Source organism: Cheilinus undulatus, linkage group 2 (genome assembly GCF_018320785.1).
Source record: "Cheilinus undulatus linkage group 2, ASM1832078v1, whole genome shotgun sequence".
Lineage (NCBI taxonomy): Eukaryota > Metazoa > Chordata > Actinopteri > Labriformes > Labridae > Cheilinus > Cheilinus undulatus.
Genome location: NC_054866.1, coordinates 17,280,391 through 17,299,359, shown reverse-complemented (window position 1 = coordinate 17,299,359; position 18,969 = coordinate 17,280,391). Strand labels below are relative to the sequence as shown.

The 18,969-nt window shown below is 37.3% G+C and overlaps 1 protein-coding gene across 7 annotated transcripts in view; it reads left to right on the top strand.

Moving 5' to 3' along the window:
- The window catches only part of usp2a (ubiquitin specific peptidase 2a), a 78,961-nt gene that overhangs the window by 50,174 nt on the left and 9,818 nt on the right, over positions 1 to 18,969 (top strand). For all 7 annotated transcript variants that reach the window (XM_041812405.1, XM_041812443.1, XM_041812415.1 and 4 more), the window contains one exon: positions 16,815 to 16,865. In XM_041812405.1, the coding sequence (XP_041668339.1) occupies positions 16,815 to 16,865 (51 nt within the window). The remainder of the gene's footprint in view (positions 1 to 16,814; positions 16,866 to 18,969) is intronic.

Here is an 18,969-nt window from a genome sequence, read left to right as displayed (position 1 = left end):
TTGACGAGCAATAAAAAGAACATTAATGCTGTTTAATCTTCAGAAACAGTTGACGCAGTTTGTATCATAAACTGTGAGAGTTTAATGTAATATAATTTATTATTGTAATGTCAGCAAGGTTATTTTAAGTATTTTGAGATAAAATATCAGGCCACAGTATTATTGTTTTAGTAAGATTTCTTAACCTGACTCACCAGATTGACCATTTCATATATTTATTGCATGGGTATATTTCCCATTCATCAGGGAAAGCTCCCATAGAAAGCATTTGGAAAAGGCAGGACTTTCCCAAAAAACTTAGAAGGTGATATGACAAAGATTCTGTCTGTCACATCCAATCAGAGCGACATGACAAAATGAGGTGGTAGACGTGCATGGTTCTGGTTGTAACCTGAGCTTAGCAAGCAGTTACATGCTACATCTGAGCTAATCGCTACACTGTAGCTACCGCCTCGTCCTCCTCAAACCACACTGATTGGCTAAGTCTGTTTTCAGACCTGGCACATTTGTTTCACTTTGGTGCTTTGCAAGACTGATCTGCCTGATGTCAGACATGGAATCTGGCCAATCCATCTGCTTTACAAGATCAAAGATTTTAACAGGAGAACAGAGAGTTATCATTAGAGGTCTCCTACTATTAAAAAAGAGCTGGTAAGTAAAAAATGGCAACAAAAACCCTGAATTTTTGGTTTACATATAAAACAGCCAGTATGATTACATGCCGTTAGAAAAGGCCAATGTAAAATGGTAGTCCAACTGAAATCGTACTGATTTGAATTCCTCAAGTTTTGTTCTCTGTGGTTGAAAAGTGATTTACTCTTGTGTACATCTAAATCTGACCCAAATTGGCTTAGACCTTTCTGAGAATACGCTAAAATTTCCATCAGACTTTGGTCCAGAAGCCAACTGCCATAATTGTGTAGCATTGCAGACATCATGTCGTCATCTTCTATCAGATAACACCACAAACACGAAGGTTAGCATTCATCACATTTGCCCCTTTGGTTGCCAACTTTTACAGTTGGGTTGCTAACTTTTAAAGTACTAGAATATTTAGTTTGGAGCTCACTGCCACAGCAGAGAGTATGCTGTAGTGGATAAACAAGAAATGTCTATTGGATATGTAGTTTTACTGAAACTGTCACTGTTTCACCCCCAAAGGACCCCTAAACTGACAAAGTAACCCCCTAACCTACATCTGAGAATAATTTTAGATATTTTTATTACAGAAATGAAGAAACTATGACCAAATGTAGCACAATCTGTCATTTTGTATCTTAAAGATTAAAAAGTAGAAATAATGTATTCTAAAATAAAACAGAAATAAACAGAAAATTAAACAATGGTTTAGAACCTTACAAAACACTAAAAAAGTCATATTTTTCCATTAATATTTCTTACTGCTTTTACAGCTTCAACCCTGACCACCTCATCTCCACCAAATGAAAATTCCTGACGGCATCAAGTGTAGAGACTTTTGTTGAACCACCACATATTACCTTTACTCAGATTTCTTTGCCTGTCATAGCTGAAAGGTCTTTTCTTTTTTTGCTGGTTTATTTAATTTTCATCCACATTTCTGTGCTGCAAGACAACAGAGCAAAACCATTCAAGACTGCAACAAGAATCGGTGCTTTTGATGCTGTAGATGTATATTTGATGCATGAGAGCAGGGCTGTGATAGGTTTGCAGGTGTCACATGATGGACATGATGAGTGCATGATAGGCTACAGGCTGTGTCATATGATCTGATCTAGGATCAGGAAGTGTTGTATAGAGATTACAGTTATGTAATGTCAATATATGGGGCAATGGGTTTCCAGCTGGGGATAAAGGTAGAAATATAGGACATCCTGGTTAATATGGGATGGCTGGAAACCCTATTTGTACCACACAGAAAATTAAAGGGAGTTGTAAAGTTTTTTCATGTTTTCACTGTTTAACATACAAACAATTTTCTACGTATGGTCAGACAGAAGAAGGTTGTATCATAACTACTTTGTAGATAAAAGAGGCCATATTACTATTAGGTACCTTCTGTAGCAGAAGTGGACAAACTTGAATCAATAAATCAATTCTCCCGATGTGCTTGTACACAAAGAACAGGACAATTTACTGTTATTTCATTATGTTCACAAGTGACAAATAAATCTTAAATGTAATTTGCTACTGATTTCTATTTACACCAACATTCAATTCTTAAAGTTATGTTAATGCTATAGCACACCTTCTCCAAATGTACTTTTTATGTTCTAATGAAATTCTTGGAGGGTGATCAGCACCCAAACTTGCTGCTTGAAAATTAATTTATCAGATTAGTTTTGGGAGGAATTAAAGTTGAATTGGAACTTTTTGTGTCTATAATATTTGTCACTTATTAATACAGCATTTTGAGAAAAAGGCAGTCCTGTAGCATTAAAAATGGGTATCATAAAAGTTATGTAAATAGATATTTTTTAGCTCCTGAAAATTGCCAGAAAGAGCATAAAAGAGTTGTTTAGAGTCACATTTTGCAGATCGCTTAATGAAGATTATTTTTGATGTTTTAACTGAAAAACTCTGACTGAAGCCATTGTGCGTGAGTGTTTGTTTTCAGTCCATGGTGTGATCTTCCAGCTGTGCGGCATGTTGTGAGCTGGCCCAGAGTTCAGCATAGTGTAAACAAAAATCTTTTAGCTGCAAGTGAACTTTTATACTGACTGAGGGATTCCTGGGAGAGAAAATCATACCAGCTCTCAGCTATCTGCTCACATTACAGTAGTCTCAAAGTTTTAACCTGTTTGATATCAGAAAAACTCCACTGTTTCAAAACCAAGGTTACAATAGTAGGAGTCCAAGGTGGCCAATAAAGGGTAATCTCTTGGTTTAAACAATCAAAAGCAATCATTTAAAACTGCTGGAAAACTCTAACACACTGTCTACACTAAAACATCTGCGTCTTCATTACTCTGTGGTGTCACAATATCGGGCATGGTCGCTTCTCTTTTTTAGTAGATCTAATTTCTACATTTTTTTTATTGCTAGAATGATAAAAGTAGTTTCGTTTTTGTCACCTGGATGGTAATGAATGTTGTTTTTTCCTGGTGAGGTCAGCAGAGGAAGAGCGGTGGCTCAAACAAAGATGGAGGCATCAGTAATTCAAATTATTTGCACATTGCACCGTTTGGAAATGGTGTGCAACTTCCTACATAATGTGATGTCACACTTTTTGGTTGTGTGCTTCACATTAGCTTAGTTGATATTTTCATACAGATTCATTTTGTCAGGTACACATGGCTGCAACAGAACAAAAAAGTATAGGAATGGTTGAATTTAAGTTCATTTTTTTTTAAAGTACAGTTCAAGTAAGAATAGTTTCAGTAAAGAGTAGGAAATTGATGTACTGAAAAAATTTCATAGATTTTGCTAATTTACAAGCCCTGTCCAATGTGAACATAAAACCACAAATCCTACTGTCAAAACACAATAAATAAATACACACTGTGGCCACTTATTAGGTACATCTTGGCCACATGCAAAAATGGTGGGGGAAACATTTTTTAGATATTTCAGTCCACACTGGTATGATAGCATCACATTTTCGTCTGCACATCCATGATGCTAATCTCCTGTTCTACTGCATCCCAATGGGACTTTATTGGATTGTGATCTGATACTGTGGAGGGCATTTGAGTTCAGTGAACTCGTCATGCCCAAGAAACCAGTTTGAAATGATTCTAGCTTTGGGAAATCATCCTGCTGGAAGTACACTTTAGTCATAAAGAGATTGACATGTGTAGGCTGTGGCAGTTATCTAATGCTTAGTTGCAACAAAGGGACCAAAAGTGTGCTAAGAAAATAACCCCCACACTATTACACCACATGCAGCATGGACCATTGATAGGATAGGCACAATGAAGTCGTTCTTTCACATTGTTTACATCAAATTCTGACATTGCCATCCAAATATTATAACAGAAAACCAAGATTCATCCGACCAGGGAACATTTCCTATTCTTCTATTATCAACTTTTTTTATGCTATGTGGATGGTAGCCTCCTGTTCTTAGCTGGCAGCAATGGCAGCTAATGTTGTCTTCTGCTGCTGTAGCCTATCTGCTCCAAGGTTCAATGTTAGCAGTCAGCCACCTGGGCTAAATTGAGGAAGTATTCAGTTTTCTTACTAAAAGGCATTTGTCTTCTCTTAAAGCAATTATTTGTTCGCACAAAATTAAAATTTGTTTTTACTCAGTATTCCAACTTTCTAGGAAAGTTTTTCTCTTTAATGTTGCTTCGGTCCTCTGTTTAAATATCATGACTGAAGAATTGGGATAATGTCGTATTCCTCCCCCCTGCAGCAAGCTCTGATTGATTTCATCCCTCTCAGCGCTTCTGAAAGAAATAGAAAGATGGACTCTGTTCCCTATCATGTGTCCGACACACAAACAAGTGTCACTTCTACTCACATGGGAGTAACTTGACAGAGGCAGAAATAGAGGTAACTCATACAGAGAAAGAGATTGTTTGTGATGGTCTGCCAAGTGGACAGACAGGTCAGAACAGACTGTTCTCCTTCACTCTCCCTCATGCTGCTGTGCCAGCCAATCAGCAGTTGGCGTTCTGTTCTGCCAGGTGGACCTGGGCATCCTTGTGCTGCCGGTGTAAAGTTTAGTTTACAGCCCTAGAGACCACAGCAGAGCAGGGAGGGGGAGACTTGTTATTGCTTTGGAGTTGGAGGTACGTTATTAAAGCAGCGCCAGAACTCAATTAGATATGGGTGCTTCAGCTTTTCAGCTCTCGTAGCTGGGCATGAGTATTAAGGTTTACTAGAAGGTTGGCAGAATCTGCAATACTTTCTGCACCAGACCAGTTTTTCATAGTATCATAGGAGCTTCAACAAGAATGAATCTTTGTTGTCATTAGCCTTTGATCAATGTCAGCTGATGTCTGATGCTGAGGGAAATCATGACAGGAATTTTTTACACATGGATTCAATAGATTAAGCTGAAGGCAAAAACAAAGTAGATAGCTTGATCTCCCTGTGCAGAAGATTTTGTACCAAGGCAGAGCCTTGTTCTTGAAGGCATAGCATGGTTTATTTGAAGCGACCAAACACAGAAGCTGAGCTGTGCAATAATGTTGATTTGGTTTGCACTGGGACTAATGTTTATAGCAGCTCTAGATCCTCCAAGTAGGTTAATGTCCACAAGTTGAGTGGTTAAACTGTATGCAAATGCATTATAATTAATTAGCTAAGTAGACTAATCAACCATTGAACCAGCCACTATAAAAAAACACAGAAAGCAGCAGTGGATCAGTCGATCTCTCGGATAGATAATTTGGTATTTTTGTATAGATGATTGGCATTTTTGCCAAGACATGCACCAAAGTGCTGGGACCAGGAGTCTATCCCATGACTAGTGTGTTGAAGACTCCAGCCTTTGCACATGAGTGCCTGTTGACCGAGCCAAACCAGCACCCAGTCATTTATTGCTAATTTATAAACGAGTAAAACCCCAAACAGCGCTAAGTCTTTCCTTCCAGCTTCCTCATCTTTCTTTGACCCACTTCCTCAGCTCTAACATCACCCACCACCCCTCTGTTTAAGTTGACTGAGCCCCATAGACAGACACATGCACCTTCTGCCAAACTGGATACATGCCAGAGGGACATTTCCGCTGTCTCTTTTTCCCCAAGTTTCAGAAAACCGTTCAACCTGGCCTCTGGAATGCTTTTTAATGTGGTGTCGTAGTCTCAGTCTGGAGCAGGGTTTCAGGAGTAGCTCGCTGGTTGCCTGAGCTTCTTCTGACATTTCTGAATAGAGCGTTTATGTAAAGTTATCCCAGTGGACTGCCTCTTTTGTGTGCAGTACGGATCAGTCTGCTTACATGGAACAACTGGGAATATCATCACAGATGTATGTTTCCTCTTGTGATTTCTAGTTTGATTTATTCTTCCTGTCTTGCATAATAAAAATCCTTTACTCATGCGCAGAGATCCCTCTGCTTTAGATACATTCACTCAAACTACAAGTGCAAAATTTCAAAGAGAAACTGACTTATGACCCTGTTACCTAACAGTTAGTGAATTATTATCATCCTGCTGTATAATTTAAAAAATGTAGTTTCATGTGATCCATGATGAATAATCAGTATCTTCTTTTTTTATTTTTTTTTTCAGAAAGTTGACCCTTTTACAGCTTCACCTCTCATTTTTTCAAATTAATTTAGAGTTTCAGTTTGGAGGATTGCGTTAGGAGTCTCACACAAATCTCATGAGAGCAGGCATTATCATTACTCTGGGTTGCAGCGGGTAGCCCTAAAAACCTGGATTCTGATGGAATCAAGAAATTATATCAGAAATATCAGAAATTATAACAGAAGGACAAAGCAAGGCAAGTCTGACATTTACATGACTTTATTGTTTAGTAACTGACAAAGATGTGTTCCCTCCATAAAACACTTCTCCCTGCACAAATTAAGCAACACTATGTGGATAAATAGGTCACACTTTACAGAGGAGGCATCAGGGGGTAAAAGTAGCTGCTATTTGCCAATTAGAGGCTAAAGTGAAGGACATATATGTATGCTTGAGAATAAAGTGTCTGTTCGCAGCCATGGCCATCCATTTATTTTGTTGTATTAGTTAAAACCATTGGTAGTTTTTTTTTTTTTTTTTTTTTTTTAAAAAGAACACATTTATTTATGGAAAAAAAAACACTGACTTAATTTTAGGACATTTTGAAGTGAGGTAGGAAGTTCTTGCATACCCTCAAAACTCCCTTGGCTAGAGGTTTTGATTATTATTACCTCCGCCAAGGAGGCTATGTGATCAGGTGGGTTTGTTCGTTGGTTAGTTTGTTTGTTAATTTGTTAGTTTGTTAGCAACATAAATCAAAAAGTTGTGGACGGATTTTGATGAAATTTTCAGGAAATGTCAGAAATGGCACAAGGAAAAACTGATTAGAACTGATTTTGGGAGTGATCCAGATCACCGCCTGGATCCAGGAATTTTTTGAAGGATTTTGTACTATTGGGAGACAGGGCTAATGGCGGAGGTCTGCGCTTTTACCACTTTACGCCAGGAGATGGCGGACATGAGTAACTCCAATCCCAGCAGCATTTTGGGTGTGTTTCTATTCAAAGTCCTGGAGTTTATAGAGTTTGAAAGACGCACACCCGGTCGAGGAAACGAGTCAGAGCGTAACAGAGAAAAAGACAGCGAATTGTAGCGAGAATACTCACAATGCTGGGAGGAATAGAGGAATATTCACCCTCTGCCATGACTTCCAGTCATCCAGTGAGACCATGGGTGCATCCGTTGGCACCCATAGGGAAGTCAATGCTTTGCCTCACCGTGTTTCCACCCCACCGGGGAGGGAGTAATCGGCGAATGCTGTGGTGGGGGGCACATGGGGACGGATCCAGGAATTTTTAAAGGATTCTTCCCTAATGGTGGAGGTCTGCGCTCTCTGAGTGCTTTTCTATTTATTCTTTGTTAACTTGATATTAAGACCATTTATATGTGTTGATTCTTCTCACTGGTTGCTTTTCTTGCGTTAAAGAGTTTAAGATATGTGTTCTGTCAGTCTAAGAGTCTGTAGAGCTGATTTTAAAGAATAGTAACAAATACATTTTATTGCCAGATGTTTAGAAATAATGGTGCTTGAGAGTTTGGTCCTGTGGTGAAGGGTTGCAGCATTCATCATGATCTTTCTTTATTTATCTTTCATTTATTTGCCAAAAGTTAAAATCGGTTTGGTGACATCCTTCTACTCAAGTTAGATTTTTAGACTTTAATTCATTAAAAAACATCTCAAAATTGTAGGGCTGACAGCTTCCATTCAATTGGTCGATTGTTTGGTCGAAAACAACTAGAAACTAAAGTTTCTATTAAGATACTCCATTTTTCTTTTTAAATACTCATGACTGAGTAAGCTACAATCAAAGTTAACATGAAAAACAGTACTTCATAGATTATTCATTAAGGTATACTGTATGCTCTTTGCTTTAAAACCCTTCTGTTCAGAAAGACATGGATTGGGATAAGGATCTTAAATCAGCACAGATAACTCTAGAAGCTTTGAATGCAACTTTATTCACAGTTCACTTGATAGTTGCTTTTTAAATATTTGGTTTAATATGCTGAAATGAAAAACTATGGGTGTTGATTTTAATCCTAGTTTACCTGGCAAGGCCAACACATGTAAGAGGCCTACGTTAACTAATTTGGGCTGAGTTAGAAATAAAACATTTATGATATTAAGAGCATTAAAAGACCAAACAAGACACTTAAATAAATATGTTCAAATTTAAGACAAGAAACAAATGCACTAATATGATAATAAGCAATGCATGACAAATTAAAATACAGCATACATTAATATGCTAATCAGGTATGTAAGGACTGGTTATCTGTCTGACAGTGAAATTCCTGACTACAGTCTTACCGTAACACAGAATCACCTGCTGGTCTTACATAATTGTTATGGATTATGTTTAACTTAATGTTTGATTATGTTTGCTCCATCTGTGTTAAGCTCAGTCCTGTTCTGCCCTGGAAACCCCCAACACTGGATCTGTGGTGATGAAACCCACCCACAGTCTTTTACACCTTAATTAAGATGTGACTGAAGAATGACAGCAGAATTTACAGAACAGATTTAGCTCATTACATACAGCTGTGCTTGAGGCTGAGATCTTTGCCTGAGCCTGTCATTTGTTGCATCGTCACATGCATACATTTAAAATCCTGTTTTACACATAGCCTTTAAGATGAGGAATTAATGACTTGGATTAGATAACTACATTTCACACACTGAAGGGTTAAATTAAAGAGAAATTAGCTATGATACACATGCAAATCTGTCTTTCTGTCTTATTTCTGATGTAATATTGTTCAAAATACCTTTAACAATACAAAGTGTACAACTAGTTGCCTTTTGCTATTGTTTTGACTTGACACTCTGTTTTGGTGCATTTCAGTGTTTGGAGAAAGGTCTGTAACACCTGCAAAAACATAATAACTGCACAAAAAACACAATAAATATCAAATGTAATACAATTCAGCAGCTTTTCATGTAATAATCCCGCAATTGAAATCAATTTCACACAAATGTAATAGCAGTTTCCTACTGTAAATGTGATAAATATCACATTTGTAAGGATCTATTACATACCTGGGAAGATGAAAATAATTTCTCTTAAAATTGTATAAACTTCCCTCAAAGGTAATAATTGTGGTCATTGTCTTTTGTAGCCTTTTTTCAGTTACATGTGGGTTCAAGTCAGCTTACGCTCAAATCACATTAAAAAATGTAGTCATTGGGATTTTTTATTCACTGTGACACAGAACGTTTTTTTCCCCAGAGTCGTAAAACCCTGATAGAGCCACAAATCTTTGTATACGATTATTGAATGAGAAAAAGAGAGGATTGGTATCAATTTTGGAAAATTCTGCAAAATCCAAGGGGTCTTTTTGAAATAAGCAATCAGAGCGGGTTCCTGTGATCCAAATATTAATAATTTTACAGTTGGTAGAGAGCATGTGATCATAAATCATATTTGTTCTGTTCTGGTTTTCCCAATTAAAGCAAGCTACTGTGTCATAAACATACATGGTACAAACTACCTGAGACTAAAAAGAAGAGTGTATTGGGATTATAAATTATGGTAAAATAATTAAACTGGTTGGGTGAACAGTAATTCTGTACATTATTTATAATTTCTCCTCAGAGTGCTGTTTTTAAACATTTTAATCCACTCTGCTCAGATTAATGGCTCCACCAATGTTTTAAGACTCTGAAAAACTACTTCCTATTTTATGGCAAACAAAAAAATTTGCCATAACTACATTTTTGATGTGACTTGAGCTTAAGATGACTTAAATGTTCACATTACATTTGTGGAAAGTTATTACAGTTAATTGCAGTTGTGGGATTATTAGTTGATTATTAGTTGCAGATTTGTAATATGTCTGTGGTTATAACACTTGTGGGTGTACCAAGGTCTGAGGAAAAATTGCTTCTCTGATTCAGCAGGTAGGTGTAAAAGAAGTAATATTGGCACAATAAACATTGGCAACTGACATCGATTCTTGTCCACATTATTTGTCAAAGGGGCTGTTTTTTGGGGGGGATATTGATGTCAAACCAATGCATCTGTGGTAGGGATGGGAATCAGAACTGGTTCTAATTGAGAACCAGTTCCAATTTGTTCAGTCCACCAACATAATTTACATTTAATCTTGACATTTCCCTTATAAATGCCTTACTTCCACGTGCCTTGAAAAACACTGTCTTAAAAAAAGGAGTCAGCACAAACAAGAACAGAGAAGCTGAGGAAGTAAACACGGCGAACAAAAACAGGCTAAAGTGGTCAAAAGGGTGGCTTCATTTCTCAAAAAAAAAAAAAAATTAATGTCTGTTGGAACAGTGCTTTTCTTTTACACAGAACTGTTAATTTTGATCAAGATGTCATGTTTTTTATGTTCAGAGATCTAGGATCCTGAGACTAGTTTTATATTTGTTTTAAGGTTTTATCTTTTAAAGAAAATGAGCAGTAGTATTGTATTCAATTCAAGTTCAGAGATTGACGATCCAGAAGGCAGTTTGTTTTAACTGAGACATTTCCAACTAAAAATACAATTTAGCATGTTCTCTCCTCCCACACTTTGAGTTTAACTCTTTGTTATCAAAACTGTGTATTATAGCCAGTAATTAAAGTGTGTGTGTCATTGACTCTCTAAGGGAATCAATAAAGAATTGAATCGATAAGAAGAATCGATAATGGCATTGATATCTATAATATCTTATCAATTCCCATTCCTGATGAATCTCTAGAAAAATCATACATTTATGTAAAACAGGCAGTCTCATTTGTTAAGTTCAGTGCAGGTGTGCATTCATCCATTTCTGGTGAGTCTTAGTTCATCTGTAAATAATAAGTTTCACAGAGGCTTTATGCCACCTTCATTTACAGTAGTGGTATGTTAGTCTGACTTTATTGAGATTTACTGGCGTTTGATGGGTCTCAAGTTTGCTGAAACGTTACAGAGTTAAAAAGAAAATAGGAGCTTAGTCAAGCGTGTATGTCTTTAAGGGAAGTGAAGCAAGTTTTAAAATGTTTGTTTCTTGATTGGTCAGACTGCTAATTTCTGATATATCACAGAAATTTGGCAAATCTAAGCGCTCAATAAGGTTTTCTAAAACAGCATCCAGTAGATCTGTGACTCAGGTTTAAATGTTTCATCCAGAACAGATTGTTAGCTGCACTTGTGGCAGATAAATGTTTTTGGAGGCAATTAAACTGTTGTGAGATTACCTCTAATGAAAGACAGGGTACCTTTAAAGTGGATCACAACCTGCTTTTGCTGTCCACATGGACTATCAGTCCCTCATACACCAAAGAGTGTTGATATGTGACTGGTCAATGCCACTTAGACTGACAAACATAGCACAAATGGAAACCAAAACAATACTTTACTAAAATGAAGATATCCAAGTACAGATTCTTTATTTTATGTAGAATCTGTAACTAGAGATTATTATACAATGCAGAATCAAGATGAGTTTGTTGTTGGAGATTTTCCTCAAAAGTTTGTAAAAGTAGCTCTACCCAAAAATTAGTCATCAGTATTAGTTTTAGTAGGGGGCTTAGTACCATAATGTCTTCAATCAGGAGCGCATTCTTCAGATAAAATCTAAATGAACCTTTTTTTTCCTGTTGAGTTTAAACATCAGAAGACAAATTGTCTGTTATCATCTCTTAGTCATCCTCTCCTCACACTGAGTCACACACTCCACTCTCAGCCCTGTCACTGCCGTGTCACCATGTCCTCTAGCTTTCCCCATACTGCGAAAAATAAGAATAGCGTTGCTACGGAGACAGAGCGGGTACGTTGTTTCGATGCGGTGACGTCTGCCAGGTTGGACTGAAGGATCAGCCAATTGCGGGCGGACAAGCAGGCGTTATTGAAAGCAAAGCTGCTATTTTTGGGATCGGCTGTGGCATTACTCAGCAGAGTGCAGCAAAGTCAGACGTACACATTCCAGCAGTGTGTGAGATTAAATGACATTTGAAGTGACAAGAGAGGATTTTTGTCCTGCATCCTGTCACTGGGGACACAGTACACACAGTGCACAGTCATCATCACTGTATTAGGCAACAGAAGTGTGTGTGTTTATGATTTAAGAGCACAGCTAATCAAGAGCTCTATTCACAGAGAAATTCACAGAAGTGAGGATTTAGATAAGCCGGAGTTAATTAAACTGTAGATTATTTCCCCCTGAATAAGAGCCAGATAGCAGAGGTTATTTATGTAACAGTAAAAAGCTTTTCCTCTGTCAGTGCTCAGAAACTCTGAAGACATGCTGCAGTCCAGGGGAACCTCCTGAAAGCTAACAGCACACCTCCAGGATTGGAAAATAAGAAGCATCTTTTGATTACATTGTTCAGTCATGCAATATGAAGAGTGATAAATAAACTAATAGATGGGTGCTTAGTAGCTGTCTGTCAGTTTCTATGTCTATCAGCTGTCCATCACATTTTATACAACACCTTAGTTTGCTACATGTCCCTGCTGGATCCAAAATAAATCCTAAAAGCTTGTTTAAAAGAAGCACTTAAAAGGCACGAATTCTGGTTGCTTATCTACTGTAATCTGACTGGGTGTTTATTAAATTTGCAAGTGAGAAAACACTGCATGTTTACAGAAAATGTATGTATTATCTAATGCAGTCAGGGTTGTCAGTGTAAAGGCATTAATGCAATTCAGGTCCAAAATAAATACATTAATTTATCTGAAATAGCATTAATAGTAAGCTATTTTGTCCCTTTAAGCATGCCATAGTTAAGCTCTCACAGTGAAGAAAATAACTACACCACTGCACCTTTGAATGACTCATGTCACTTTAAGAAAAACTTGCTGACAGCTCAGTGGAAAATCAGATATAATACAAGCCTTATGATGTCAAACATTTGACTTCTGTCCCTTGTTTTTTATTCCCATCAGCCATATATATTTGTAGGAAGTTGTTTTTTTTTTTTTTACAGTTTACGTAATGTCATAACCCTTAATTTATCAAAGGCTACTTTCTTCTTTTGAGTAAAAGCTGTTATTAGTAAATAATGGAAATAAAAATACCCTATTTTAGTAGAAGGTATAACCATGAACAAAGCTGGATTCTGGCAAATCCATCTGCTGTATTTTTTTCTGGGTTAGGCTGGCCTCACACTACAAGATTTTAAGCTTTATTTGAGTCCAGATTTGCCTTCCCTAAAGACCACAGGGCTGTATCTTGCTCACAAACGATTATTTGTCTGAATGATCCTCAAGTGTGTGGTGTCAGCATGATTATTTTGCTGCCCAAAACCTCACTGTAGCTTCTTGAACTTTAAATTGTAAATATCAAACATGTTTAATAGTTATGGTTCTAGGTTGTAACGTCTCTGATGCAATACCTACTGACTACACTTTCACGGCACACAAACATTAACACAACTCTACCATCCTCCAGTCAGGATTTCATCCTGATTTTTTCCTTGTTTTATGTTTTTTTTCTGTAACACATGCCAGGACAGCTTATTGTGGAGGGACAGGCAGAGGGTATTGATAGACATCAATGTTTGTTTTCCTTTTAAAGTCACGTGATCACACGAGGTTGTAGGCTTGTGTGTGGTCTGTGGGGATTCAAAGTCCAGCTGAGTTTAGTGTGTGTGTTTAGAGGATTATAAGATGAAAAATTGTTTGATTTTTCTCTTATGTCTATTGTCTAAGATTTGAAAATTGTCTAGTGTGTGGCCAGCCTTACTTACACAGAAATAAACTAAACGGTAATTCCTCCAAAAAAGTGCACATGCCATAGAATTAACTGGGATCACTGGTTTTCTGTGAGTCATTCTGTACATGCACTCCTGCATTTTTCTAAATGTACGGCAGTAATAAACGAGCACTTTGAAGCGGTCTCCTATCTTAAATCAAGGTTTCAGACTACACAGGTTTAGCTGTGCAGTTATCATTACGGTAATTACATTAATTGTATTAAGGTTTTTAAACATAAATATGCTTACCAATTTAGTATTGTGTAAATTGGTGTTTGTTTGTTTGAAATGGACAAAGTAAGAATAGAAAAAGTACAGTATGAATGAAAAGATGAAAAGGCCCAGGCCCTCAACACAACACACGCAAAAGCATTCAGATATACAGATAGAATTTAAAAAGAAAAATATCTTAGTTCTGATTTGCTGGTACTGACAGTTATGTTGGTTTTTGAAAATAATTTGAAGTTCTAAATAAATAAACCAACAGCTATTCAAGTGTGTTATAGAGCTTTTTGAGGTTGTTTTTTAATTTTTATTTCAAGTCATTATATCTCTAAATTTCCATTAAACAGCTCCAGCTTCCCCACAGGTGAGGGTACCAGAGGGTCAGGTTGGTGCATTATATTTCAACCAACAGTGAGATCAAGTGACCGGTAGAAATATAGGCTCAAGTTACCCCTCTGTTAGTCTCTGCTTAAAAACAGTAAAGCTACTTTTATTTAGGCTATATGTGAATTAAAGCAAGTTCTTAGTTTATTCTTAGTATTCTTAGTTCTTAGTTTATTGTATTTTCCCTTACTATAGTAACTTACACATTACACCAGCTTAAATGCTCTTGCATTTTAGAGCAGCAATAATAATATTAAAATAATAAATGCGTTTTCTTGAGTGTAATTGTCTGCTGCCTCTGCTTCTCAGTGGAGGGCAGGAGTGCATTTCTTATCCGCCCCTGTGTTCTTTGTTAACTCTTCCTCCAGCTACTCAATTATATAACCGTTCAACTTATGTAATGAAATTCAACCACAGCAAAGCGATGACATAAGTTCTGCACAACATTTGTACCTTTATAAGAATTTTGAAATCATGATAATATGCTGTGCCATCTGTTGTGTTGCACTCAGCTTAAAATGTCCGTTTGGTGGTCTGTTGCCTAGAGAATGAACAGCATTTAAAGCTGCTGCATAGAAACTCCTAAAGGTGCAGCGACTCAATGTTATCTCCTGTTGTTGATCAGATCTCTGCCATCTGGGACCAATTACAGAGAGAAGAAGTGACAGTGAGCAAAAACAAAAACAAGTTCCTCTCTGCTGATAATGCTCGCTGAGAAAATAAATCTCCTGTCTATCATTCCTGGACACACCAGACTGGTGTGGGAGGATCATATCTTGGGGTTCATACTACGGACATTTAATTGTCTATCAAATGTTTCAACTAATTCTCCCACCCAATAGACAGAAAAACATATAAATTGTATTTCTGTTTATGTAAAGGGTAAGCTTTACAGATACCAGATACCGGCATACAGACCAGCTATACAGATACCAGTAACAGGTCAATATCAAGGCTGGTTGGACTCTTAATATATAACAGTTACGGCACTGACAAGTCATTACAGCATAAAGTTAGGCTCTCATTATTGAGCAGGTAGGGAGGAGCCATGTCTGCAGTAATGTGATATTGGGACATTTCAATCAGGAAAGGCTTAATACAAGTGAGCAATTATTAATTTTACAAGTTAGGAAATGTAAAATATCTTTTCCAAAGAGACTCCATTGTGATGCCCTTGTGTATTTAAAGGGATAGAGAGGCCGATAGTAGGATAGGATACCCCCTTATGGAGACTAGGAAGTGATGGTGGCGGTGGATGGATGTAGGATTAGATTAGACTTGGACTTCTGACCCTGACGCTGATGAGATGGCTTGGAGGTGGCAATGAAGGGATGCAAGTTGAGATGTACTTCTAGGGACCTGGACCAAGATACAAATGAGATGTAACAGAGGTGGCTGGGGTGGAGGAGGGTTGGAGGAGTAAACGGTCACTCTGAATTGACAGACTGTGCAGGGGACAAGAACAGATTTTGAAATATGACAGCAGGAGGATGACTGGATTGAGAGGTCATGGCAGAAGGGGTTTGGTTTACAACCTCTGTGAGTAGATGCCCATATTGGCAGATAACAGTCAGCAGGGGAAGCCAGACATGTTGATAAATGAAAGGATGCATGGAAATGAAACAGTCAACCTGCTTTAACTTAAGCTAAGTTTCTTTTAAAAGGATGACAAAAATGGAGCACACTGTAAAACAAAGATGGGCATTTTGACCTTAAATTTATGTCATATAATTTTCATTAATGCTCTTTGCAGTAACGGAATAATATCCCAGATGGTAACTTTAAAGGGATGGTGTATTTTTATGCATGTTCAAGCCTGTGATTCCATATTCAACTCATGTCTGTGCATAAGATCACAGAGAGATGGATTCAAAAGTCTGTGTAGTTAGTTTTGTGTGTTGCTTGAAACTGAATTCATGGTTTTCATTTGAAGAAATGTAAAAATGTTATGAAGTCATATCCTCCATCATAACAGTACTCTGTGTTTGTGAGTGCCCAAATGTAAGCACTTGAACTGGGTCTGAAAAAAGTGTCGTGGGAATCCCTGACAAAAGTACTCAGAACGCAGTCAAAGGACAGTTTATTCAATATGAAAATATACTGTCCACACTGGGCTATCTATTATATCAATGAAGTAAGGGGGCAGCTATGGGTCAGCCAGTACGGACTTGGGTTAGAAACCAGAGGCCAAGACCAGATAAGGACTAAAGTAATAGGGACTGTTTGTAGGAGAAGAGATAGTTCAGTTCCTGAGTTCTGTGCACCCTGTCACTCTTTTACATCTGTTTCTATGTGTCTCAAGGTCCTGTCTGTGCTTTTTTGACTTACGTGTTTGGGATTAATGAAGTTTCTATATTTGTTTTAAATCTTTGATCATTATCCTAATATTTTCCCTTTTTTCTTTCAGAATTCAAAGAGTGCTCAAGGCCTGGTGGGATTAAAGAACCTTGGAAACACTGTAAGTGCTGCTTTCTGTTTTTTCCAAAATCACCTGCTAAAAGCTCAGGAGAAAAGCTCAGAGTCTGTGCAGTGCTGATCAGCTGGGGGAGCTGTGCTTATGATATAACACCCCTATCATTAACCAAAACACATTTAACTCTCTGATAAAGAAAAATAAATTACAGGGGAAAGAGCAAGAGAATGAATAAGAGAAGACTCTTAAAAAAGGGAAGTATACAGCAAAAATACACACAAGGGATAAAGGAACAGGAGGGTAAATTACAAAAGGAAACACAAAGAACTGCTATAAATACATTCAAATAAAAACTAACGCATGGTCATTGATTATAGGATTTTTAAACCTTAATAATAGTGACACAACATAAAAAGGCATTTGATCTTTCCAACCTAAGGGTAAATGTCCATGCTAATACAACAAATAAAATCCATGCAATGTTTATTCTGTAACTCCATACAGATTTTGGTCTTCTCCTGCTCTTTATAAAGAATGTTATTAGATATATTTAACTCTTTAAGTGGAGGAAGAAGGCCACATTTAAGTCATACTATCCATTTAGGTTTACACTGAAAGCAATTTGTTGAGTCCACACAAAAGTGTAACTGTCTACCAGGCAACAGGCAGGAGGACAGCTCCTAAAATAAACGTGTGTGTTGATGTCTGCGTGTTGTGTGTAAAGTAACCTAATCAGAGAGCTCTGAACTGTGGACCATGGTGGACTTGGTCTCTCTCTCTCTCTCTCTCTCAGACTGGTTTGATCTTACTAGATTGCACGTGTCTCATGTGGACACGTGATGGGAGCAGAGTATACACAGCACTGTCTTTGATAACATGTCTACATGAGAGGGATACTTCTTTTTTCTCTTTATTCACACCAGTAGATCTTTTACTCTAGTTCTATGAGCTGTATCCTAAGTTTGGGTATAAAGTTCATACTAAACCCTGAAACTAGTTGAGTTGTTGCTTTAGTTGTGTCATTGTTTGGCTACACAAGGGGGACATTAAATTCATTTTAAGTGGTAGAGCGTAACATCCAAAATAACCAAAATATTGTCTCAGGAATTAAATTTTGCATTCATTTGACCAATCAGTGTTATTCATTCAGTGCTGCCTATTGTCTGAATGTGCTTACAGCTGAATATAAGTCTTGTAACTGATGTCACTCCATAAACAGCAACCAACAAGTGTTTTCAAAATAAACATTAACATAAAGTGCTTCAAGGATAGGTGGTGACTAAAGCTTGCACCCTGAATCTACAGCTGACATAAATAATCTTGACATTGAGCAGTGAAATCTTCAACTAAAGCTATGAGTTCAAATCAGTAATCATACATTTCTGAGGGATGTAATCCATCACAGAGATCACACTGCTGACACTGAACAGCTACTAAAACCCTCTGCTCCTCCTCGTCATAGAAGATATTCAGCTTATAGTGTGCTTGATATTATCAGCATTTTATCTGTATTGGAAGATATGAAAATTTCTGTACAAATGTTCCATAATACTTCACCTTATAAAGTGAAACATAAAGTTTGCGGGGCTTTAAGCAGAGCTAACAGACCTGAAGCTGAAGTCGTCTATTCATTGCCATTGCTTTTACTTTAAAGTCTGCTCCGAGGGCTGAAGTTTTAGCTCCAACGACAGCTAGCTACATATGTTTTTCACATTTGAGAAGAATGTTAGGTTAATGTGTTATTTCAAGTTCTTTCTCAGGAATGTCTCAGGGTGCCACCCTTTTTTCTCACTGTCTATCTGCGAGTCATTCCAGTGCTGCTTGTAGCTCTCAAAAAGGCTCATGTAGCTTGGTTTTACTTTTGCTGTTAAAAATACATTTACATCTAATGTGTATGTAATTCAAAGAAATGGCTCTCAATTCTTTATTACTTAATGTCTATATTTGGAAAAGAACACATCTATCATTTATTAGGTCTTGTTTTATGTCTGTCTCAAAAATAAACTCACAATATGAGGAATAGATGTGTTCTAGTACAGCAGAGGCTTATTGTTCTTCACAATAAAACAAAAGCTGTTTACACATCAGTATCAGCTAAAATGAGGTTGGGAATATCAGCTCATCAGCATATCAGATATCAGCCAAAATC